Raw genomic sequence first — 26,412 nt, 5'->3', positions numbered from 1 at the left:
TATGGGTCCGGATCCACAAAATTTTACCTGGACATCTTCACTAGGAAATCCTTTACCTGATGGTTCTCAAGTACTCCTGCTGGAGATGAGCTTAATTTATTTCATTTCTGATCACAGTAAAAGACCCTAGCTTCCTACTGAACTGTCTGAAACCAGAATGTTTTTTCTAAGTCAAATGAGTTAATGATTATGGATCTCACCCTGAAAAAGCCAAAGTCCTTTTATTTGCATCTGTGAAGGAGTTCCTTACAAAATCTTGAGTTACTTTCATCTGATAGATCTAACTTCCACACTTGGTGCCTTCCTTGCATGTGAAGTAACTAACCCTTATGACGCATGGAGCTGAGAAACTTAAAGAAAACAGGAAGCCAAGAACTGATCCAAACTTTCTGGTTTAGGCCTTAATCTAAAACAGCAGAGCAGGAGAACTGTTCTTCTGTAGTGAAAACACCTCTAGTTTCAATATAGGGAAAGGAAACTTGTGCCCTTAAATGTGCACTTTAATAAAATCATCAAGCTAGGCTCAGCTTTACAAAAAGAGGAAACCCTAAGGTACAAAGGTAGTTCTGATTACACCTGGGGATTAGAGTTCAGAGGCACAAATGAATAAAACATAACCACTTGCATTTTTAGCATGTGTTTATTAAAAAGGAAGGCATGAATGACTGAGTAGCCATTAAAGATACTAAACCCCCTAAAATATGGGCTTTGAGTATAGCTTATGGAGTAAGTTTGACACAAGCATCAGGGGGGAGGGGCAGGGGGGAGTGGGAAATGGCCAAACTGATTCAAGAAAGGAAGGAAAAGCAGTATCAGTGAGACACAAGAATCTCCCTGCATGCAGATTACAGTGCTATCTCATTCCGGTGTTTTCCCCACACGCTGCCAAGGTGGGTCTAAAACTAAACAAAGGATCACATATTGATGTACTGTAGAATAAAAGTGTGTTGTGTGGACAGCAATGACTGGTATTCAAATTGCCAACTTTTTTTAATATATATACATTAAATATGAAAGCTAAACACTTCCAAATACTGAGCACAATTTTAGGACCATCTAGACAGATCTTCTATTAAACTGAATACCAGCATTCTTAAGTCCCATAAACACCTTTGGAAACCTTAAATCGGCTAGATTTGAGCAGATCAGCTCATCAGGAGATTGTAATTATCAAAGCTAGATCTACTGCTAGGGTTAAGGAATGTGGCTACCATTGCCTATTCTACTGTCTTTGAGTCCAAGGATGCATCCAGCCACATAAATCCCTTTTCCTTTAATGTCCCTTTCACTGTAGTGTGGCCATGTGGGCACAGCCCAGAAAGAGGTACAAAACAAAAATCTTGACCCTGAAACTCTGCTTGCTGTAGACCAAGGACTTCAGGAGAAGCAGTGCAAACCCACCCAGGAGCATGCTAACAATTCACAAAGTATGCCAGAGACAGAGCTGGGGAAATACACTTGTAACACATTTCAAGTATCAGACCCTACGGCTATGTTCAAATTGTAAAGAGAATGTAAGAAAGCACTAAAGTTTCCTTCTGTTTAATTAACTAAAACTGAGTATTTCTTTCCTCTTATTTAAACAACATTCCAAACAACCTAAATGATGCTCTTCAAGTTCTTTAATGAAAATTTCTTGCATCCTAACATTTGTGAACTATATATCTGATGTTTTTAGGAAAACACAGGAGACAGCACAAAAGTTACAGCCCAGAAATGAAAGTCGTGCAGTGACAATGTAACTAGAGAATGAATCAATCTCAGCCTTGTATGCTATGCTGATTATAGTATTTGTATTTCCAAGAAACATGAAATAATTTACGTTTAGAATCGTGTAACATGACTAAGGTAATATATATGTGAGTTGAGTATATACAGGACTGGGCCACGTATATCCAGATATGTATATATGGAGACATATAGGTATCAAGTGAGATGAAAGGAGGGGAGAAGATTTTCAAGAGAGGTTTGGCTGGATTTTTTGCTACAGGTTCTAACCCATTTTGTTTTGGTTTTAAGGCAGTGCTGTTTCTGCTGCTGGGGATAATGAAAATGAATCCGTAAGGAATTTGAAGTTGCTCTGAATCTGAACAGTTACTGCTAGGTGAACAACACATGATAGTTTCTTCATAAAGAAAGTGCATTCCTTCACAGAGAAACAGTCAATGGCATTCTCATGTTACACTACCAGAGGTGGACATGATGGAAGGAAACCGCTTTCATAAGGGAGATGATCTGCGTTTTCTCCTTGGCAGATCAGTTTGTATTCTGACGAATCCAGTCATAAAGGGCTGTCACCTTAGTGTATACACCAGGACGATTGCGTCGAGCACATCCTTCACCCCAGCTCACAATGCCAGCAAGGTACCATCTATTTCCCTTTCCCATGCAGGCCAAGGGACCTCCAGAATCTCCCTAAAATGAAGGGAGTTCAGCCATTAGTGCATGCAGGCACGCGCGCACACACACACACACACACACACACACACACACAGAGCACTGTCAGGTTATTTAAGGACAGTAAATACCGGCCCCCCTCTTTCCCAAATTACAATTTAATATTATAATCTTATTTCTGGATAGAATGTACCCAGCTAAATGTCAAATTTATTTTAAGTTATGGAAGTAGCACACTAATCAATATATAGCAATGGCAAGAAGTTGTTTAAAAAATTACTCATTGCTAATGTCCCATTACAGGATTCGTAAAGCAACTGATCACAGGCTGAATGGGGAGAAGAGAAGACAGGGAAGAAAAGTGGAAATTCTGCTACCATTTGACCACAAATTGTTCACAGGTTGAAGGTACAACTCTTACATTGTGTATTAAAAAGGAACAGAAAGATACCACATACCGCCAACCAAGAAAACCAAACCAAACACAAAACCAAAAAACCAAATGAGGCACAATTAAGTATTATTAGTAGTTTCATAATCAAGACCTCGTTTACGTTCCTAGAGGGAGAGGAAGGAACAAAAACTAAGGAATGTGCAAATAAGAACTGGCTTCTCAAAAGGAAACATGCAGCTCTGTAAAGTAACGTAGAAAAGTAAAAATTCTAATTTACTTCAGCTCGCAGAATCAAAATGTATTTGGGATCACAAACACTTTGTACCCTTTATCAGTTTAAATTTGTATGCCTTCTGTGAACAGACCAGTTCAGAGAACTCCAAGCAGCTCTGAATGCAGCTTATGTCTGCAGCTGTTCCTCATGCATACAATGCAGCCAGCGGCCTCCAAGTTGACCCTGAGATTTGTTTGTTGCCCCCTGTTGGAGCTAAAACATGGAAGAGGTCAGAAGAAAGCCATATACCGAGAAAAGAGAAAGCCTTCACCACCCAAACAAAACTATCTAGAGATAAGAAAAGAAGACAGAAAGAGGCTGCTGTCATAATGGCAATTTTGATAATCCAAGAGGCTGATCTCAAAGTGCCTTAAGAAAGGAGGCTACATAGTCCAGCCAGTTACACAACCAGTTCTGAAAGACCGAAGGGGCTGTATGCTGGTGGAGAGAGGAAGGATCCTAAAAAGAGAAACTAAGATCAGAAAACATCCTGGAGTGATAAGAAAACAGAGTCTGAAAGAGTAAATGTGTTGTTTCTCACTATAAGTATCACATCCTCTAAAGAGGAAAGGTGTTTGGAAGTTTCACATAATACATCCAGTACATGCACAGTGTACATGTCCATGAAGAAATGAAACAAATCAAGATGCCCACAAGTCTGGAACTGTAGTAAAAGGGTTTCAGTGTGCTGTGGGAATTTCCTGAACTGCCAACATCATTCTTCCCTAGCACTGCACAGGAAATACACTAGTGACAGAAAAGAAAGAAATAGCAAAGGCACTACCCAGAGTAAGAACTTAAAGGCCCAGAGAGCCAGCGTGCTAGGGCTCAAACACAGCATATTATGTTGGAAACTGGAGTGACCAGTATGGTATATAGCTGAATTGGTTAGTATGTCCATCTAAAAATTCAAGGGCATTTCTTAAACAACACATTTTCTGGAGGAACATCGAGCCTCTAAACCAACATGTTTTAGTAAAACAATGCCAAGGCCTAAGGTAATAGGCAAACTGTACATAGTTAATTAAAATTTAGAATTAAGAATAATAATTCATTATTATTATCAAATTTATTATCAAAATTAGAACTTAGAGACTGAAGGAAGATCCTGCCAATAATCTATTGTGTATAAAGAAGTTTGACCCATTATGAGCTATGATCTTGCAAAAATTATTATATTAAAACAGTAACATTTTTATATTGCCCAATAGTTTTATCAAATTAACACAGTCTAAACATCAATAAGACATTTCTCTCCCTTTACACAGTAACTGGTATAATAACCATGTTGGTAATTTTGAAAATGGATCTTCATCATGATAAATTTAAATACTGGTAAAGTACACAATTAGTCTAGTAACTGAGAATGAGAAGGAAAGTAGAGTCAAGACAGTTAAAGTACATTCCAAGAGCAGTTTCTGATTGTGTGTGCAAATAAACTAGGTCATATGATACCATGTAATCAGAACTTGTAGTTATACACATGAATGAACATTTGAAACTAAAAGGGAGCATTTAAACTGCATTTACCAAACCTAGCTTACCTTTGCCTTTTGCATTTCTTTGTAAATGTAACAATACACTACTCATTATTCTGTTGCAGTTATTAAACCCACATCCAGACATCAAAAAAGGAAAAAAAAATCAATATTAAGAGAAAAAATTGCAGATGACCCTAACTTTATTCCATTTATCCTTATATCTCTGTTATTTTATAGGAAATGTAACTGTTGAAGAAAAAGAATTCTTTTCGATACACATTTTGTTCCTTGTCTTTTCAAAGCAACATTTCTCAAGAGATTCAGAGATTATCTATGCTAAATTTCCTTCCTTATTTTGGAGAGCCTTTAACTGCCATGTTAAATTAACCATGCACTCAAGACATCTCACTGCATTACTAAGAAAAAAAGAAAAAAATCCCACAAACAACCCACAACTCTGAACAGTTTTCCAATGAAAGCAAATATTCCTTTGTAGTTTTTCTATAAAATCCAGATTACCTGGCATGCATCAACTCCACCATTAAGATTCCCAGCACACAGCATACGTGATGTGATAAGATCATCATACAACTTGTTGCAGACACTTTGGTTAATTATTCTCACTTGAGCTTCCTGCAGTGTTTTGGCAAGATGACCTAGAAAAAATACAAATGGTATGGCAGAGGTTATGGTAGTACAGATTTCTAACAGAGATACCACTTATCAAAACAAAAAATAATTGCTCCAAACTCAAAATCTACCCAGCTGATGACAGGAGAGTAATCCCTCTCCCTTCAATTGCTGCCTGGCCTCAGCTTTCAAAAGCTGTTGTCTACACTACCCTCTAGACAGAGGTCTGCCCTGGTTTTGTCTGGGATAGGGTTAATTTTTCTTATTAGTAGCTAGAATAGAGCTGTGCTTTGCATTCAGTATGGGATTTGGTATGCTGATAATACACTGATGTTTTCAGTTGTTGCTTGGAGATCAAGGGCTTTCCAACTCCCCATGTCCTGCCCAAGGAACAGACCCAAACTGGCCAATGAAATATTCCATATCCTGTAATGTCATGCTCAGTACACCAAGGAGGGTCAGCCGGGAAGGGGGGGTTCTCTCTTACTTCCGGGATTGCGATTGCAGGATCTTGGTTTTTCCAGGATCACTAGCTGGGAACAGGCTGGGTATCAGTCAGGGGGTGCTGAGCAATCGCATTGTGCATTCCTATTATTGTTACAGTTTTATTTGATTTCAATTATTAAACTGTTTTTATCTCAACCTACGATTCTTCCTTTATCCATCCAATTCTTTTCCCCATCCCTGGGACAGGGGAGGGTGAGCGAATGGCTACATGGTGTTTGGCTGCCGTCCAGGTTTAAACCAGGACAAGGACCCTAAGCACCACCTTTCAATTTCCTTAGTCTTTATCCTTATGAGCTTGTTCTGATAGAAAGTAGCAAAAACGCCAGGAAAATTATGAATATAATACAAGATTCCACACAGTGTGAATAATTTTGAATGCCATTTCAAATTATGCCCAAAGTTTTTTGTTGTTATTTACACTATGGTTGTGCTGTGAACATTGTCCAAGACCTACTAAATGAAATTTCTACATTCTTTTCCACACTCTCACTTCTAAGGAAGGAGCTGAGGAGTGAAACTGAGAGGGGAAAAAGAAATAATTTTTTTAAATCAAACCTGTAAGTCACAAGTGATGCTAGGAGTTTAATTCTGTACTATAGTATTGGCATAAGGTGTCATTGTGAACTAAATATCCTCAGTCACGTTTTGGCTCAATGGTGAACACAGCCTTTTCAATATCTGGATGATCAGAGGAAGTACTGGGCTTTAGTTTGGCTACTTTTTCAGCTCTGAGGGTGAGCTGGGAACAAAAGAGGTAAAATAGGAAAATGTTTTTTTCACATGCCACTATATTGACTTTTAGATATTACCTATATTATTTTGTTAAATGCAAGAATTGTAATAAATTATCACTTGTAAAGCCATTTGCACTTCATGAAGCTATTATGTTATTATCTAGCTTTAAACCTTTTTTTTAAGAAGGCATATTAAGAAAGCCAGAATTACCATAGTATATCGCTTCTGATTAAACACGAGGAACTAGGTCTCTGCGCAATTGTGGGGACCGCTGCAATGCTGAGGAGCTGTCTAAGCCCAAGTTTCAAAGCTGGCTCCTGTTTAGTGCCAAAACAGAGCCAATAACCCATGCGCTACCCCACTGCCCCTCTCCAACTCCATTTGCTTTTTTCCTGCACTCCCACTTGCAGCATGCTACTCCAAGCTGCTCAGAGGCAGAACTCTTCATGGTCCATACATGCAATTGCCTTTGGTTAAGACAGACAAAATAAAAAACCTCCACGATATATTTGCAGTTATTGCTGTTCATGGCCCAATATTGTCTAACACAGTCTTATAGACAAATTCTTTCTCTGCAGTAGTTGCAAGTTGCTGTTTTCCTTACCTGTAAAGTTGCTTATGATCTATTCACAAAATGAGCCATAAGCATGAAAGTAAGCAGATTTTTGTAAATCTACAGTCATTTGCTTTTCAGTGGTCTTGTGACACCTGAGTATGAATATTGTTACTTATCACCTGCCACCCAAGCAAACATTCAGAATTCACAGACAGTAGCTGAGGGGACATTTTCTAGTCTTTTATAGACCTACTAAGTAAACCGCAGGGTTTTTTTCTTACAACTATAAATATTTCATTGTTAGAGTTTAAAATTAAGCCAAACTTGCAAGAAGTATATCCAGGAAATGAACATACTATTTTCTTTTATGGCTCCCCAGCCAGTTACATAGCAGACAGTTCCATAAACAAATACTCTAGAGGTGCTGGGTAAACAAATGGGCTGTACCAGCTCACTGAAGAACACAGGTGTCTCCATTTCCAACAGGGCAATGTCATAGTCTGAGATAGATTGGTCATACTGTGGGTGGACAATAATCCTTTTGATTGATCTCACAGCTACACGACTGCTCTTTTCATTAATAGTATGTAAGCCCATATATGCTCTCCACCCCGAAGGAACAGAGTATCTGTAAAGAGAATGTTTTTAGAAGATCCCATTGGAAAGTAATGCAGTGTCAGTTCACTCCATTTTATCTGCTTTTCAGTATTTGATGGCATTCATCAAAATCAAAGTGAATGGAGTAGAATACCACTTGGGAAGATAGATGCACTATAGTCTCTGTCTCCTAAAATATTAAGTAATGTTTTTACTTACTATTTTGAAAATAATAGCTCCAGGAAATTAGGAAACCAATTCCTTGCAATACACCATGCTTTGGAAGTCAGCAAAACATATTATTAAACTGTATTTCCTCTGCCACATGTAGGAGGTATGTCTTTTCAATTTACACTAAGCTGAACATTGTTGAGTTTTACACCCCACTTACCAATAAATAGTCCTTTTCTTGAGAGAAAAGGCCATAGGTCCTACTCAGAAAATCCCTGCCTTCTATAAAAGTGCTGTTTACCCTAGATCTAACAAAACATTTTGGTTTATCATGCAGGATTAACTGACATTAGAGGCAAAATAATTACTTCAGATACTTAGGACTTATGAAGCCAGCAGAATACAATATCGAGGGTTCAAGTAGTGATATCATGTCAGCTATACCCTGAATCATCTAGACAAGAAATAGTTACTGAAGACTTTTGAAAGCATCACTGTGAGGTTATTAAACTGCAAATACTCTATGACAGTATAACTTCTTCATACCTCACAGAATCAGAATCCAGGAAGCAATGGGCAGCCGATATGAGCCACCTGTTGGAAACAACAGACGCACCACACATGTGTCCATATGCTCCCATCTGTAAACTTGCTTGCCAAGGCCACTTTCCAGATCTTGCATCTTCACCGCCAACAACTCTGTTTTTCTTAAACTGCTGTCTTCCACAAGCTGATAGAAATAATTGAATAAAATAGTAACAAAAGACACAAGCTCATTTCACTTTGCTATATTTAACACACAGTTATCCACAGACCAAAATGCTGTTGATAAAAAAGTATTTTCCTACTGTGGAATTGGCAAAAATGTAAGGGTACTTGCCTATTTTCACTCAGGAGACAAGTCAGAAATAAGCCAATCATTGTTTATACTCCCTTAGAGCTTTGTAAAGAGGTTACTAACTCTAAAAGACATTTAAGCACAATTCTAAGCTGGGTTGTTTCCAAAAGCTCACTCGAATAAAATCTCATATCTTCTCCCTCCTTACATTCACAGCTCCTTGACTGCATTTCATTAAGCTCAAATAAGCACTAAGAGCTACCAGCGTATCCTGGAAGTGTGCACTGCTTGAAATAAGTCATCATAGACAGAATGGATCAGTTCATTCAAAATGAAACAGTGTAAAACTGAAGACAGACATTTTCATACAGATATTACCAGGAGATTCATTTTTTTTAAATCCACATCTGATTTAATCAATTCTTAATCCAATAATGCTTGACCATAGCACAAATTACTGACTCGTCTTCCTAAGTCATTAACTAATTTTGAAATAAATGTCACCACACCGCAGTTCATTTCATCAGATCCATCTGCACAGTCTCTTTTCCCATCACACTCAGGATTTGGTTTCAGCAAGCATTTTCCATTGAGGCATTTGTATGCATGAGGGGAGCAGTTTCTGTAGGCTGAAATAAGAGAGAGAAGATAGTGTCACATGTTTGGAATCACAGTTTCAAATTATAAAGCCTCGTACATTCAACCAATTTGGTGAAAAGTTGTTCCAAGACACACATTCCAAACTGCTTGAAGTCATAGTCTGTAGTTGTGTAAATTGAACCCTCTATGGAGAGGGGACAGGGTGAGTGTTCCGCTCCTATTACTGCACACACTAATTTCAGTCTCCACTGCCCATGAGTAAAAAGACAGAGCCTCCAACTGTCCTCACTCTCATTTTACTTAACTCTAAACTGAGCAAGCCAGGTTTGTCAGATCTGTTGTTTTACTTTCACCATTGCTACTGACATTACAAATTATAAATCTTCGCAGCAGGTATAATCTGAAAGTTAACCTTTTTTAAGTAAAAGTTGAGAAAATTGTGGAAGAGCTTTATACCTCCCTCCAATAAATTTTTGGCTAGGGACTATCACAGTTTATTATGTGGGAATCCTGACAGATCTCTCCATTACTATCATTCCTATTATCAGTTGTTTACAGTAACCTTTAAACAGTGGGAGGGATGAGGGATTTTTTTTTAATTTTTTTTTTTTTTCGACAGACAAGGATATACTCCTGGCTACCTCAGGGACTGAAGATTCAAAGCAAGGCAAAAATCGTAAAGGTAAAATAGAGCAAGTCACTAGGAAGACATTAGTAGTACCAGCAATGCCTTGTAACCATGGCAGATCTATAGTCAGGGGACCATGCACATGACAAAGGGCAAAAGTCCCAAAGCTATTATGTCTCTCTCCCTTACATTATTTGGTACTGATCTGGCAGCAGTTGGGGAAAAAGTGCTCTTCTAACAGGATCACCGGCAAGCTGTGATTAGGTCACCTAAATTATATCACTGTTATCTTGGATTTTGCTTCATTAATTACTTGTCTAGTCTTTCCCAGGAACTAGTTATTCTCTGCACGTTTTGTTTTCACCATTACAAAGCTAGTACTTTGTGCTATGAAAAAAAATATAGAGAAATGCTACGTTTATCCATTAAAATAGGCATATTCCTGCTTCTGTCCTTCCACCATCTTTTGGAAAATAGCTAAAAATATATACTTACAGCAGTTGTTTTCATCACTGTCCTCCCCACAGCTGTCATCATCTTTACAATTCTTATACTGATGCTTACACTTCCCATCACCACAGTTCAACTTTTCTGGATTACAACCTGAAGAAGAAATGTCTGTAAATGCTTTGTAATCCAAGTGGCTGGCTAGCAGCCATGTGCTACACTCCCTACCAGAGGTCACCTTGATGTTACTATCCCATCTCTGCCAGACATGAGTCTACCTTGGTTTTGATAGCCTCCAGTGACAGAGAGACTTGCTGCGTTACCTAACTTGTGCTGTGTTCTCTTGGGTTACCTGGATTACCTTCTGGTCACTCTCTCCGGCATCCCTTCATTTTTCACTATCTTTGATGTGCAGTGCCCACTTTGAATACAGGTCTCTAGCTGAAACCTTTCCAGTGGTGACTGGGACGATCTTTGCAAACTCCTGTCTTATACCCTAGTGTGACACATAAACCCAACAAAACACCAAACAAACACAAAACACACGCAGAAAATTGTACGATTTTGTGACTCCCAAGTCAGCTTTTGAGCCACTATCACCCCCCAGCCATTTTTCAGCAGGAAAGCAATTTAGACAATCCACATGTTTATTTGATTACTTAAATTCAGATCTTGTCTTTACTGAATGGAGTATAATTTTCTCCATATACATTCTCCAGCTTGTCAGGATCATTTATAAATGCATCCCTCTTAAATACATCCCTCTTTCTATTGTGTGACACTTTCCTGTTTCATAAGCATCTCCTCTAATCCATCATTTAGATCACTAACAAAAATTATGAGATGTCCTATAACAGATACTGGCAGAATGAGAGTAAAAATAATCCTTATGTTTTGGCAATGAGTCACTGGCAATCATTCTCTGGAAACAGTTTCCCTTTTTTTTTTTTTTTTTTCTCACTGTGTTTCCTTTCCTTACTGATAAGTTTGTCACACAAGACAGTGTCAAAGTACAACTTCTCTATTTATTCTCCCACAACAGAGAACTAAAATAAAATTACAAACTCCATGCTGGTTTTTAATAACTTTTTCACTGTTTGCAGATAGTTTACTTTGACTACTTGTTGACTTTTTTTTTTTTTTTTGAGCTTAACTTGTAGAGATTGGTGTAAAATTCCCTCCTAATTTTTTCTGCTGTCCCACTCTTTAAAAACATGCATTACACAGCCTCTTCTCTAGACTTTTAGATCTTCACCCACATCCTTCATGTGATCTTAAAGATAGCCACCAATATTTCAGAGATAATTTCAGTCACTCTCTAAACTTCCTGGAACAAACTTTACAGGAGAACACAAATAAAATATAATTGCCCTGCCACAGTCTAATTCATCACTGACATCTGAGCAGCCTTTCCAGCCTTCAGACTGATTACTTGAAGGAACACATGTTCTATATGCACATCTAAGAACAAACTAGAAATGCTGTTATCATCTAAATGCGTTAATGCAAGTCTGTACTATGAAGAAATATTAAAATGGCTATTAAAATCCAAAGTCAGTGTTCTTTATAAACTAAATTGAATGTTAAAAAAGGAAATGCTATCTTACTTGGCATAATCTGCCAAAGACTTTTATCAAGCAGTCTGAATTAAACGAATCAATATTCACATAAATGGAATTAGAAAATTAAATTCACATTCACTACCTCACTCTAAGGGTTGAAACTGATTCAGCACAGATAAGTGATAGATAATAGTGAACACCTCTTCAATGTACTAAGGTAATGTGTTTTACACAGGAGCATCAGAGGAGAGAGAGAAAAAAAAAAAATCAAAACAGGGAATTCTCCTTAGTATTACAAATATAAATTTCCTGGCATTAAAATGTTGTAGAAATTCATCTCTGTACTACAGCATTCCAACTTCATGTCTAATGTGAAGTGCTTTATCAAACACTTTTCTACTCCAGCAATTTCATTACAAAACCACCTTTCACCAAGATTTTCTTTCACTTTCACTTAAACTAATGACTAGTATCAATGCTAAGGTTTCTTTTTCCCCTCTAGCACCACAGGCAAATTAACAGCTAGATCAGATTGAAGGACCAAACACATTTGTCCCACATTTATTTAATCAGTTTGAGTCAGGGGTCATTCAATTTTCTTCACCGCCTTGCACGTGACACCAGTGGACACTACACAGCCAGCACTAGCTCAGAGCAGGAGTCTCTCTAGGTTCTTTTCATCATTCCCTGAAGTTATTCAGCTGATGGCTGTCATTTCCTTTCTGGGTCAACTCAGAGCAGTGCCTGTTATTTTTTTAATAACCATGCTTTGCTAGGCTCCCAACAATGGAAAGAAGCTAATCTGAGGTGGGTGACTGCAGGTACTAAAGCTGTAGGAGAAAATTAATTTATTCCCCCCGCCCCCCCTTACTACTGCTATAGGCAAGGCTGTTGTGGAAGACCAGTGCTCTCAATACATTCTTCTCTCTCAGATAGCTCTCTACAAATACCTTTACTGTATCGACTTCATACTGACACGTCACAGCTAATTTACCCCTCCTGGTGACTCTTAATACAGATCCTTAAAATTGTGACTAAGAACTGATTACACAACTTTGAGCTGTCTGCTTGCTGACTCAGTGCTAGAAACTGAGCAGAACACACAGGAAGACCTGTACATGCAATAAACGCTGGGGATTTTCTCCGTTAAAAAAGGTATTCTTACTCCTTGACTCGTGTCTGAACCGGTTTTGAGGCAATAACCAGAGTAGGCACAGACTCAGTATAGTTTGTAACTTTTTCCCATAGAAAGAGATGGTGAAAAAAGAAATCCCTGAAAATATGCGAGTCCTGTAGAACAACTGGCCATAAAATCTGCTGTTTTATTTCTAATGAAAGGCGTGAAGCAAGAATCTGCACCAGAACCCTTCATACATAAATACTTTTAAGTCAGCACTGAACAGAACTACACTCAGTCGAGCAAGCTGAGGGTATGAAGAGGTTGTACAAACTGAACAGATCTCTAGAAATCACAGAGAACTTTAGACATTAGTTGGGTAAAGGAAAGAGAAAACATTTACAAAGGATACATTGTAGATGTGTCTTTTCAAAGAAATATCACAAGTAAATATGTGTATCTCCTGAAAATCCCTGTTCCACCCTCTGGAAGCCCCCCAAAAATCTAACACTGATCCAGAAGCACTTAGACCGGGGAGTCAGGAAAGGGCTGTAAGAACCGCAGCCATATTTCTGTAACACCTGCTAGTGAGAGGTCCTCACTGACTACCCATGAAGACTTAGTTTCTCTAAACCTGGAAGCTTATCCAGAACATGCTGATTTTGATTTTAAAGGGACTAACTATTCATGCTTAACTCCTGTTGGCAAAAGAGGCATGCTTAGAGGCTCGCTGACATACTATTTTCATCTTGCAGCTTGGCTATTTTAACATGTCAGCAAAATGCCAAATAATTAGATCTACAGCAATTGGGAAATTTTATTTCTCATTGTACAAAAGTTCGTTAAAAGTTGGAAAATAAGTACTAGCTTCTAAAAACATCTTTTACCTAATTTTGTACATCTATTTGTTCAATGAAATACATAATAACATTTTAAACATTCATGTCTTGCAATTAGGTTAAGAAAAAAAGGCAGGTTGATTTGTATGTGGTTGGTCTGTCAAGCATGGTTTCTTGAAGGTTTCTCCTTAAAAAGCAAAGTACACGCTTATTGACTTACGGTCTGTGTGACTGAAGGCTTTGTATTCAATATAAAACCCTCTGTGGGTAACCAGTTCATCAGAATGGAAGTTGATTGCAACAGAATAGCCATATTCTCTGTTTCTGTTGCTTTCTGAAAGAGCATTACAGTATCTAGCAAGGCAAAAGTGAGAATAATTAATTTCTAACTGGATTGATCATTACCATCCAGTTACCTCTCCACTTACAAAAGACTAACAATGCCAAAAAGCTTTAAAACGGTACAATAAATATCAGCTGTTTTTTAGTGTTAAAACAGCCCAACAGAAGTATTAGAAAGCCTATTTACAAATTCCTTCCACTCCACAACTTTCCTGGGACTAGCAAACTTTGAAACGAAATACAGCCAGATGATCAGTGACAGAATCTACCTTGTAAATACAAAGGACTTCTAAGCATGCTTGATTTCAGATTTCCCATTTAGGTTTGCAAAACCAAAGGCTAAAAATCCAGTAATGGAATCATACAACCAAATTGCTGGTTTCAATACACTCCTTCCAAGAGACAAACTACTCTGAATACTGGCTTTTTGATTTGGGGATCTTTTTGGGTGAGGTGGTGTTGTTTCTTTGTATTGTTTTAAGCACACAGATTGCAATTTGTCTTATTTACAGAAAACAATTACAATCACTGAAAAGTGGTATAGAAAAATGAAGCTTCAGATGATACAAGCTCTTCACTCATGTCAAGACCATTGCCAGGAGCTTACAGTTCAGCTGCAGCTGTATAAAAACCTGCAGTTTTCTGTCATTCATTGCTCTTGAGGGCAGCAACAAAGTAAGTGCCTAACACTGCAGAAAAAGCAGGATGCTTAAATTAATATAATGACAAGTGTTTAGTACCAGGGCAGGATTAAGAACATTATTCTGCTGAAATTCAGTGGAAGCATGCCAGGTTTTGCTGAAATATATCTTTGTGCACTGGAAGTGACAAGACATTTTTTTCTTAAGTACAGTATGTTGTGCAGAACATTAAAGTGCAAATTAATAGTGTATTTACTCACCTAACCCCATCAATTTCTAACCAGTCTTTATCACATTTACTGGATCCTGGAGACTTCTCTTGAATTTGTATTATGAGGATTTTTAATGACAGCTTGTAGCCAGGCAATGGTGCCTAAAAATGAAAGGATAAATATCCTGATACACACAGCCACAAAATGAAAAGGTCTGTGCTTCTAAGGTGGTAAATCTTGTTTGACTTATCAGATTGAAAATACTGCATTGTTTATTTTGCAAACCAGCACCTTTGAAGAACGAAAAAACTTTGCTATTTTAAACATATATAGAAATATTTTTAGATCCAACTTTGGCCAGATAAAGGAGTGTACACCTTCCTGCAGCCAACACAAAGCACTATATCTGAGGTTCATGCTATGTTTGTACTGTCACGTGTTCCAGTAGGACAAATAAAAGATTTAAGATACCTAAGGCAGATAGTCACTCAACTGCATTAGCTGACAACTCTCTGTTTTAGAAAGCATTTTTCTTTCCTTTCCTGCACACAGATGAGAGTTTTGTGCTACAAGCTGCTAATAATTTTCATTGAACAGGTGAAAGGTAGAGACTGTTACCAACTCACAGACATGAAGAACTTTCCAGGGAAAGTTAAAAAAGTAGTTCAATGCTTAAATGGAGTAACAGATAAACACCCCAGGAAGTTGATGGGAATCATGAGCATATTCTAAGTTCTGCCAAAGGGCTTGGTGGAAATCCAGAGCTGAATTTCTGAGCCAGAAAAGGTCCTGTTTCTGCAGAGTTCGAGGAAATCCAGTGTGTTATCCATCGTATGAGGCATGATTTACTTGACCATTTTTTTTCTTTCTGACATAGAAGCAAAGCGATTTTCTCTGGCTGCTATGAGTTTTCATCTTACCCATCAACTTTGTTTCTCTCATGAATAATACTCAAACTTTTGGAAGCTGGCGATGTTTCCCTCCCATAGCTGGCACTTATACATGGGACAGGAAAGAAATGGGTGCCTGAGAAGTCAGGTACAGTGGTCTTAGTATGTTTTCCCTCCATTTCACCCAAATGGAAAGCCATTTCTCCCAGTTTTATCACATAAAGCAAAGTCATCACTGCTCAGAAGAGTTCCCAGCACTTACTCTGATGATCCAGCTGCAGTCAATGTTTGGTGGGTAGTAACTTGGGTAATAAGGGGAACTCAGTGTCCCATTCCAGGAAATATAATGACCACCACAGACTAGGAGAGAAATATATCAGCAAGGAACACTGTTACCTCAGCAGGGCTAAAGTACAGAGCCTACTTCACTTGCTAGGACCTTTCTTTATGTACAGGGGTGGAAGAATGTGTTGTGCGAGTATTAAACTCAAGTTTTGCCTGTATTAACAGAAAATCACATAGCTTCTACTTCCCCATCCTGCTGAATTTATCTTAGTTTTGGATCCAGTTACAATTAAGGATAAGTACAAAACACCTCTGAAGGTTTTTCTAAAAACATTCTTTCGTGGTAAGTGGAAGAAGCAATTAAATGGAGACACAGCAGACCTCCTCCTTCCAATTTACTCCTGACCTTTCTGTAGACATTTTCAAAAATTAAAAAGCAATCAGCCCAATGAAGTGAAACCTCAGATTAATTTCATGTAAAGCAGGAATTTTGTGTGTCAGTTCTCAGTCTGAAAATCCATGCCACATTTGAACAGTATTTTTGAGGGCTTATTTTCTACAAAGAAATCTCTTAGATATCTAGTACTTAGTGCTTTTCGTTCCCTTTAGGTAACTTAGTAAATGCAAACATGAATATAATAGAAATTGAGATACTTTTGAAAACAGCAACATTTTATGGCAAAACCTGGGCTATACATAATTTGGAATGGCCATCTTCAGAACAATGAAGCAATTCTAATTTGTAATGTGCATGGGATGAATATTTGCCTAAGCAGCAACCACAGAGACATAAGTTGAAATGTCTAAGCTTTGGAGAAGTCTATCCCTTACAATTTATTCCACAAGTTTAAAAATAAAAATTTGCTTCATTGTCAAAATTCTTTCACTTAGAGCTTACCAAATAACTGTGGTTACTTTCACGTGTGAAGCCCCTATATCTCCTGTAAAATACTACAGTTTATTGTTATTCAAACATTTCACTAATCATCCAGAACTCCTGCAAAATTCTTAACACTCCATAGGTTTGGAATATGCTTCTTGGGTCTTGAATACATTTTTTTTATACAGTTAATCACACTGACCAGTGCTTTCAGAAAAGAATAAAAGACATATTAGAAGTGTTTGCTCTTGTTTTCCATTTTCATTAAAGACGCATTCCCCAAGCTGATGATAGATTGCCAAAACTGATAAAAGCACTGCTGTATCATTTGGGCTATCTAGTTTTGCTTAGACATATAGTGCCTGTGGTGCTATCTGGCTCGTTGCTCCACTACCACTGCTCAGTGCTACCCATGCAGAAAGATTAATGTCTGGAAAGTATGGCTTGGGTAGTAATCAGGAAGACAAAAAATTGCCCAGACCAAAGGATATTCTCTACATGTTCAGCTCTCTTTGTTCAGTTCTCAGACATTTTAAGTGGATCGGAATGACAATTCCCTGATTTATATGCCAACGTTCCCTCCCCCCAGATACGTTCAGGTAATATCAGCTTTTTTAGAACCAACAACAGGAATAAGTGTGCTCACGTCAGATGCTTGTTTCTATTAATTGCTTACTGATTTTAGGAACAGCTTGAAAATGAGCTTTTAACATGTTGCTTTCTTCTCTTCGGTCCAGTGAGAAGGTAAGCAACATTACATTACTTGATGAAGTTAAACGTACAATAGGAGGAGTCCAGGCCCCAGGTCCACACCATCTGAAATATTACAGAAAATTGCATTTAAAAACCCCCAAAACATTCCCCACATTTCAGTCATCTTTGCTGAGAAACTGGGCAGAAGTAACACTGTTCTGGTTGTCTGTGTTTCAGAAGTATTCCCCTGGCTACCACTTCCCCTTTATTCTTCTACCCAATTGATACTACACAAGATGCTAGTTTCCCACCATTGAGGATTAGTCACTCGGGGGGAACATCACAGATATTCTTGCATAACAGGTGCCCTGGAGTTTTCAGACCTGTAGAAGCATCAGAAAGGCAGTGCCAGATTATATTACTTCAGTAGTGATAATGGCACTGAGAAGTAGTGGGTAACACTGATAAAGCAAGAGGTTCCATTGTAGCAGTGTTGAGCAGCATCTATATGCAATAGATAACAAGCCCAAAGCATTCCATTCTATTACCATTCAGCTTGGTTTCATGTCACAAAAGCTGTCACACAAGAAGTGAAGCCCCATGCATGGCAACAATTTCTTCTTATTGTTCTTTTGTTTAAATAATGATGAGTTAATCTATATCCTGAAGCTTGAAAACTTACTACCACTTGTAATTTGGAAGGTTATTTCTTGCATCTGTAAATTCACTTTTATATTTATTCCATTTGGAAATCCACAGCGCATTTCAGATTTCTTTCATTTACAAATCTGTCTGTAAAAGATTTCTAACAGCTTTCTCGTTTTCTATGCACAACAAATGAAAGCAATTAAGATTAGACCTCAAAGGAACAGAATATTTCTATCACAGCCCTGCATCAAGTTCTTTGAAATCACTGAGATCCAGAGTGGCAGCGTCAAAATTGAATATTTGAACTTTAAACTGAAAGTATTAATCTTTAGCTTTAGCAGGCTATTCCCTGTTCCCATTTCATGTGAGACACTGTACAATGGATCTGTGATTTGCCTCTCTTTTGCAGACATTATTATATCCTTTTTATCATAATACCTGCTAAATCCTTTATAAAATGAACAATTTGAATCCCCTCCACACTGCTATGTTGGAATCTTTCAGCATCTTGATCTTCTACCCAGCTGATAGCCTGGCTAATCTTCTGGCTGTACCTTTTGTCACAGTTTTATCAGAATAGGAAGGCAAGCACATATGAGAAGAGTTGTCCACATGAGACAACCGCTTTTACAGTATATCTCTCAGTCTCAGATCACTTACTCTTTAGTATCGGTCAATGAACAGTTACATTACTGCAGTTTACAAAAAATGATGAGAATCATTTTAGTCACCATGTGTGAGCGATCCTAGACCTGAACATCAGGGAATAATGGCTATAATACAGTAATTCCTGGCTGTTGTGGATATTGAAGGCATTATTATTATTAGTTCTGCTGCATCTGTCAATATATGTCACTAGCTGCTTTCAGTTTAAGCAGAAAACTAAAAGGCATATGCAAAACCACACATTTGCTAGGGTGGCAATAAAAAATAATCAAAAAGAGATGACTTTTTTGGAGGTACAAGAGGTACAATCAGGCTTTTAACATCATTTCAGTCACCAATTCTGTTCCAGTTCTTTGATAGACAGACATCAATGCACGTCCTTGAACCTTCTGTCTTACAGCTTACTGCATTGATGGTCTCTGAACATGTTATATCATACACCTGTGTTGGTTCTGCTAGCTTCCAGGTGCTTTAATGCACATGGCTGACTATGTTTCTGGTTCCTAAAAAGCTCAGCTGTTGCTAATAACACGCAATGGAGTAACAGTCCCAGCAATAACTCAAAATCAGCAGCAGAACAGATGCAGCCCAGCATCAGGAATGGGATTCTCCATGCTATGCTACTATCTGAGACTAACTCCTTATAAAACCCTGTGTTTGCTTCAGGCCTGGCCTTCTGACAGTCTGCCAGCAGTAGTAAGATCTCATGTCTTGTTGCATAAGGAGAGAAATAAATCTGTTAACAGAACTGAAGATGACCCCCTACTCAAGAAAGTTAAAGCACTATTAAATAAGTGTGTTTCAGACACTGCTAACTGAATCTGCATGCTCAGCTAGCCTCTCCCTGAAAGTTCTTTTTTAAAAAAAGAAAATTTTAAAAAATTCCCTCCTTGAAACCATCCATCCTCAGATTCTAAAAACTTCTTTATTTGTTTTGTTAATGAAGACAGGTTCATGGTAAGTAACACGTCCATACATAAAATATGACTCTGGAAAGCAGGAGCAGTGTGGCCACTGAAGGTTAAATATCATTTGATCTCACTTATGTAAATGGACTACACAGTGACTCTAAGGATGAAGACTTCTGTAGACACACAGCCCTGTTATGAACAGGGATTTGCCTGTGACTGAACTGCTATAAAACACGTATTTTCTAAAAGTAACAGAATACAATACTCAAAAAAAAAGAAAGTCTGTATCTTTTTGAGTTGTGACAGCAATTGTATGAAATCCAAACCGTTAAAAATTAGTCATGAAGTAAAATAAAACCCACAGGAATTTATAACAGGCTCCTCAGGGAAGTGGTCATGGTACCAAGCTTGTCAGTTCAAGGAGCTTCCGGATGATGCTCTTAGTCATATGGTTTAGTTTCAGGTAGTCCTGTGAGGAATGATGATCCTTATGGGTCCCTTCCAACTCAAGATACTCTATGAATCTAATTCGGAGGGGGGTGGGTGGGGGGGTGGATAATATGGATGATATTTTTATTGCCTTATACAAGATTTTTAACTAAGTTGTATTTGGAATCTTATATTTTGGAAGCCTGTTTATTATCAGTTTGACATTGTTACAGTTTCAGAGAGTTTCTGTTCAGCTCAAAAAACATTTTTGCTCTGTACTATCATACCTTGTAATGATCTTGTTCTGCAGAGGAAGAAGGAAATCATATGCTGATAAGTGGTGTGATGCACAGCTCTCTGGAGTGACACCATGCAAAGTGATAACTACAAGTCTCACCACATAGTTAGAAGGAACTCGCAGCCTCCATTGATAAGAAGACTTTTTGGGATTCATCAGAGTTAGAGTCCTGTTGTTACCTGGCTTGGCATACAGGTCAAAGGATACTGCTATACAAAAGAAGCTAGATCAGTGACTGAAAAACTGTTAAATTGGAAGATAAATTAAGTTATTGGGTAAAATTTCAGAAGAGTTGGCAACAACTGCCTACCTGCAAGTCTTGACTACTCTAATCTCTTTTTTCCCTTACCTTTACAACTCTATCCCCTTTTCCCTACCAGGCTGCATCACCTTCTCCTGCTCTGGCCAAGGAAGTTTGCGCATCAAACACGCAGCAAACAGGAATGTGCAACTTGGCTGCAACTGCTACCATCTCTGCTTGAAGTCTACCGCTTCCTCTGCCGTTTTCTCTTCACCCTTCTCCATGTAGTAAGTACACTAATTATATGAAGTCAATCTCAAGGTGTGCTTGATATGGAGAAACCAGGCAAAGTGAATTACAGCTCTACAGTATCTGACTGATCATTAACTATGAATAACCAAAATTATCTAGTCACAAGGCAAATAAATTATGTATAATTTTGTATAGTAGCTTTTTAAAAGATGTCAAAGTAAAGGAGCCACAGCTCATTGCAATTCAATGGGAACTATTAAATTTCAACCATTCTAGTCAGAACATCAGAATAAACACTATAATGTGTTTTCACCCCAGCCTTTATTTGGAACTAGGGAGACCCCTAGTCTGTTTTGGTTCATAGGCCCCACAGGTGTAAGAATAACTGGAAAACTGCTATTTTTCTTTTACAGGGTTTTTTTCCCCAAAGTAATACCAGTTCAGATTGAAGCATAATTACCTGATTTTAGCATCATATCATATTCTGTGGAATCTGAAACTGAAATTTAATAACTATCAGCCACACAAGCCAAAGACACAGACTGGGGAAAGAAAAATAGACAGAATAGGTATTAAATGACAGGTACATTGTTACCAAAAAGCTCCATTGTAACAAGATCAAAATCTTCCTCCCCTGAAGAACTGAACATGGGAGCTGCTTGTTTACTACTGATTTCTTTTTGTTCCACTGGAGTTAATTTTTTAAGAGAAGCAACCATATCTTGTGGTGCCCAGAATGTATTCCAGTAGTAAGCTCGGAGTCCAGACTCTCCTTCACTGTGGAGGGAAAAAACCCCACATCATAAATACACTCTAATTATTAGTATTTTTGGACATATTCTCCACTGGTCTGCATTTTTGGCTTTTGCAGTTTCAAAGCCAGTTCAACTGCTGTGCAAAGGGTAGCAGCTGAACATGGTGGCAAAAAGCTCTTGTTTAACAATTGTTTGTATTTGGAAAATATTCTGCTTGAACAGTTACATACTGAGACTGAAAACTACACCTCTCAGAAAATCCTTGAAATAATTTGTATGGAATTGGATGTTTCCATCCCTGCTGTATAATTATACAGTTTTAGGATATTATTACAGGTCCAATACATTCTCCTTCATAGTTTTTAACTGAGGCTAGCACCATATGACAACATAATTTTATGCCCATATTTGATAAGACATTTCAGACAATTCTTGTTGAAACAAACAACATGTATGTGTACATGAGACAGTCCATCACACTCCTCCTTTCAAAACGGCCTATGGACTGACCTTTCAGAAGTTTTCAGAGACTGCCAGGACAGTAGTAGCCATCTGCTCAATGTATTTACATTTCTCACCAGGAGCTTAATTAGAGTGCCCCGCCCAAAATTATACCTTTATATTTTGTTTAGGGATGTTAAAAAAGGAACTTCATTTAAACAAACAAAACCAAAATAAGATTCTGCAGGTGGTAGAGAATTGTATTTCAAAAATCAAAAGTAGTTGAACAGACTACAAATCAACCCACAACCCAAGGAACAATTAAATTAGGTTTCATTTCTTTCACAGTTCTACAGGGTAAGGCAGAAGTCACACTATTTAGCTCTTAGCTCATATACTTAAGTGCATTTCTGCATTTTTCATTCTATGTTATAGAGGTCTGCATATTCCTTCACATAACAAATCTAAAATGCATTTAAAAAGACAAACACAACTGGGTATCTCAAATTTACAGGATATGCTGTAACAGTACCTACCTGAAAGCAGCCACTACAGACTTCATATAGTACTTTCTCAAGGAGGAAGACCCATATGTTTCTGCAAACTGACAGTTCAATAACGGTATAAGAAAATGTAGTTACATTTTAGTGTCAGTATAATCTCTTACACTATAAAGTATTTGTCTTTTTCTTCCTTTTGTCTTCCTCAGTCCTCCCATATTACAAGTACTCTCCATCATTTTCACAAACTGTATCAAATAAGGATCATAAATGTGCATTCATTTTCACTGGAAAAAAACCCAAACTTTTAAATCACATCACATTTCAAGACCACTGAGATAGCTCTTGATAATTAGCCATGAAAAAGAAGCCTTTATGAATACCTTTATATTTTTGTTTCAGTCTTTAAATTTCTGGCATATAATCTGGACATGAGCAACTCGTATTGGCTGTGCACAAAGCAGTTTTGAGACACTAGATTAAGTTCTTTTTGGGAAATACAGGCTAACAGACAACAGCTTTGTGTTTAAGTCTGCTGTTCACATGTACCCAGGAAACAGCATTGATCTCACAAATAGTAACTCACGTAAGAAGTGCAAGAAAGCAAGCTTTGTTGTGGAGGATAAGAGAAAACAAAACAAAAAGTTGAGCATTGAATTGGAGCTGCAATTTAAAAAAATATATTAAAATGTAGCAAAGAAGAGTGTTTGAGTAAAGTAAAACAAAACAAAACAAAACAGAAAACACGGTCCCGATTCCTTTAAGAAGAATAATTTGTCCATAACCATGAAACCTCCAGGTTTTATTACCTAGAAAGTGTTGGCCTTACGACGAGACACACAACCCCTGCTGTCTATCTACATTCCTGAACCGGTAAACCACTAAGACACTTTCTAGCCTTAACCTTACAATTTTGAAGGAAAAAAAAATGTGATTAACTGCAGCCCCCATACCCAGTCTGATTCTGTAGTAAATATTTTGAAATTATGGTTATATTCATGTGGGAACTTACATAGTTTTGGATTGCTTCTGCTTGCAGGAGGAATTTCTGTGACTTTGGATCACTGAGGTCATTTGTATAAGTCAAATTAGGAATTTCTACACTTCCACCAATATAAATAAAGGAGAAAGCTGGAACTAATAAAAAAGAAGAATAAAAAAATTAGCACACCTAACAACATTGCAGAAAAGCTTCTGGAACAAGAAGCTTACAGAAGCATGTACTTGTCCTTGGTGTGTCTCTAGGTATTAGTTCTTAAGAGAAACATGAAGTAATAGCCAAAGTGCTGAGTAAAGCCCATTAGCAGAGTAATGCCCAGAAGGAAAGGAGAGCAATGATGTACAGGTTCCGAGAGGCATTTCTACTAGGAAGCTTTAATTGTTAAACTTCCATTTTTTGCAGTGCTCTAGTGCTCCCTTCTGAAGAGATACAGTTTTAATGGCTATGTGTTGAGATCTGGGAAGGAGCATACATAAATTAGGTATCCATTTGGTTTTGAAAAAGTGAATAAAAGATAGACAGTTTAATCTTATAGGTTCTTGGGAATGAAGACATAATAATGATGGTATTCACAAGCAGAGACAAAAAGGTTAGAGATAAAATACATACCTTCATTATTCTTGCGCAACTACTAACTGCTAATTATTGTGCATTTTGTTGCTTTAGCAGACATTAAAGAGAAGGGAAAGTCAATAGTTTATACATGCATTACATGCTTAGCTGCTTTGTGCAGAGCTTTTTCTCCTAATCATCCCCACACTGTAAAATACCCATCCAGACCATGATGGGGAGTAAAACTTACAGAATGAATAGTGCAGGACTAGCACGATTACTGTAACTATTAAAGAAACTATAGGTAATATTCCTAGAAGCCATCTTCTCCAGAAACACAACCTCATCCATTTGGAGAAACAATACTTCTGACCCAAGCCTCCTCCGCCGGTTGGGCAGTAGTGAATATGCAGATTTTCCTAGAGAAAGACATGGGAAGGCATCAGTTAGTAAGAAAACAGAAGAAGAAGAAGAGCTATTTATTGTTCCATATTTTAGTATATTTACCATTCTAGTTTTTAAAGAGGTTTAAATTGAGATAACACCTTTCATTTTATCAGCTATGCCACACATGAAACCCACATATTTCTCTGCTGCTTATTTGCGGCATGCATTCAAAGCTACATAAGTGGGGGAAAAATTGTTATCACTTTGGTAAAGAGCAATTTGCATACGAAGAACAGAGTTCAATACACACCAGAGTGGACAGAAAGATCATTTACTGTGTTCCTACTTATAAAGCTTAGCTGGTGTCTCTTACCTGCCCTGCAGTCTGCTCAGAGTCGTATGGAGCTGGTATGCTGTACACAGAAACCCGGCTGGAGGGGAGAGACCGTATCATGATGCCCTGATCAATTCCTTTGGACAAACCTAATAACAAAATCCTAAATGAACCTCATTTCTTAAACATGCTGCTCTCCCCACCACACACACCAGGCTTCTCTCATTTCGTCTTTGCCATACTGCTTGAAGCTGGAGCCAGCTGATCTGCAATCAAAGAAGGTGGAGAGAAGTTACCATCACTGTAACTCTTTGTTTTCCTAACTGGCTAAGTAGGATATGGATCTGATCATTTGAAAACAGATCACTTCTTTCAGAAATACAAGAGTAAGAAATAATTTATGACACAATGCAAAGGACATGAAAGCAATTTACAGAGAAAAATGTCCCAAAGAAAGGTAAACAAGGCAACTTCTAAAGAACACCTGGTGGAATCCAGAAATATTTATGAGAGCGAAAAAATGCATAATTCCACAGACCATCAGAATTTTCCATCCTCAAGCTGGTACCCCAGAATAAACACAACTGCAAAGCAATTCCTGTTCACGTTTCCTGTTTGAAATTTAAAACAGTTTTAAGTCAGCAAACCAACAAGTTCGGGGTATTCTGCATGTAAAATAAGAAAATCAAGGATGTGTGCAGGGAAAAGCGTATTATACACATGTTGAGAAAGCGAGGGAGCACAAAGAACAAAACCTAGAAAAACAAAACATGCCCAAGAAATCTCAGTCCCAGAAAACAAAAAGGGATTAAATCCCAACACAGAGACTACAAAAGGGATTAATTGGAAAGCAATCCTCACAGCCCAGGAATGCAAACTACAACTGTAGACAGACTGCTTTGTTCAAGTCCTCTCTTTCTTTCAACAGCCTATCTCCACTACACACACAACCCGCTGACTGACTGATACTTTGCCGCTTCCCTCGTGGAAAAGAAACTCACAGAAAAAGTCTATAGGAAACAAAAGCTCTTTTACATCATCTCTAAAAATTTTATCAGGACTTTTTGAAAATTATATACTTTCAGAGAACCCAATTCCATCTCAATACCTCTCAGAGGGTAGAAGCATCAGTTTTATCTGGGCAAGGACGAGATCATTGCAATAACACACATCACCATGTTTACTCATCTTGTTAAGGTTGCCTGAAGACAAAGAATTCAAATTCTCAGGTCAATGAAATTGAATATGGGGAAATTAAGCAGAAAGAAGTTAGTAGCTTCAC

The 26,412-nt window shown here is 37.8% G+C and overlaps 1 protein-coding gene across 1 annotated transcript; it reads right to left on the bottom strand.

The window, feature by feature from the left end:
- Positions 1 to 1,694: 1,694 nt before the first annotated feature.
- On the bottom strand, positions 1,695 to 25,264 carry LOC141957476 (suppressor of tumorigenicity 14 protein-like). The gene is made up of 17 exons (XM_074899034.1): positions 25,170 to 25,264; positions 24,660 to 24,828; positions 23,870 to 23,994; positions 22,894 to 22,961; positions 21,757 to 21,938; positions 21,622 to 21,660; positions 20,658 to 20,874; positions 17,700 to 17,839; positions 16,121 to 16,218; positions 15,017 to 15,129; positions 13,994 to 14,127; positions 10,304 to 10,411; positions 9,090 to 9,209; positions 8,289 to 8,472; positions 7,331 to 7,602; positions 5,066 to 5,202; positions 1,695 to 2,415 (listed from the first exon to the last, which is right to left on the bottom strand). Exons 1-17 carry the CDS (start codon positions 25,248 to 25,250, stop codon positions 2,257 to 2,259), a joined length of 2,346 nt encoding a protein of 781 aa, XP_074755135.1. The 5' UTR covers positions 25,251 to 25,264; the 3' UTR covers positions 1,695 to 2,256.
- Positions 25,265 to 26,412: the final 1,148 nt, after the last annotated feature.

This window comes from Athene noctua, chromosome 1 (genome assembly GCF_965140245.1).
Source record: "Athene noctua chromosome 1, bAthNoc1.hap1.1, whole genome shotgun sequence".
Lineage (NCBI taxonomy): Eukaryota > Metazoa > Chordata > Aves > Strigiformes > Strigidae > Athene > Athene noctua.
Note: the sequence above shows the minus strand (reverse complement) of the source record. Positions and strands in the feature narration are given on the sequence as shown.

Coding starts and splice junctions, on each gene's coding strand:
- LOC141957476 (XM_074899034.1), bottom strand. CDS start 25,250: ATGATACGGTCTCTCCCCTCCAGCCGGGTTTCTGTGTACAGCATACCA. Junction 20,875..21,621: donor TGATATGATGCTAAAATCAG/GTAATTATGCTT, acceptor TTTGTATAGCAG/TATCCTTTGACCTGTATGCC. Junction 5,203..7,330: donor GGGAGCCATAAAAGAAAATA/GTATGTTCATTT, acceptor TATTTTTTCTAG/GTCATCTTGCCAAAACACTG.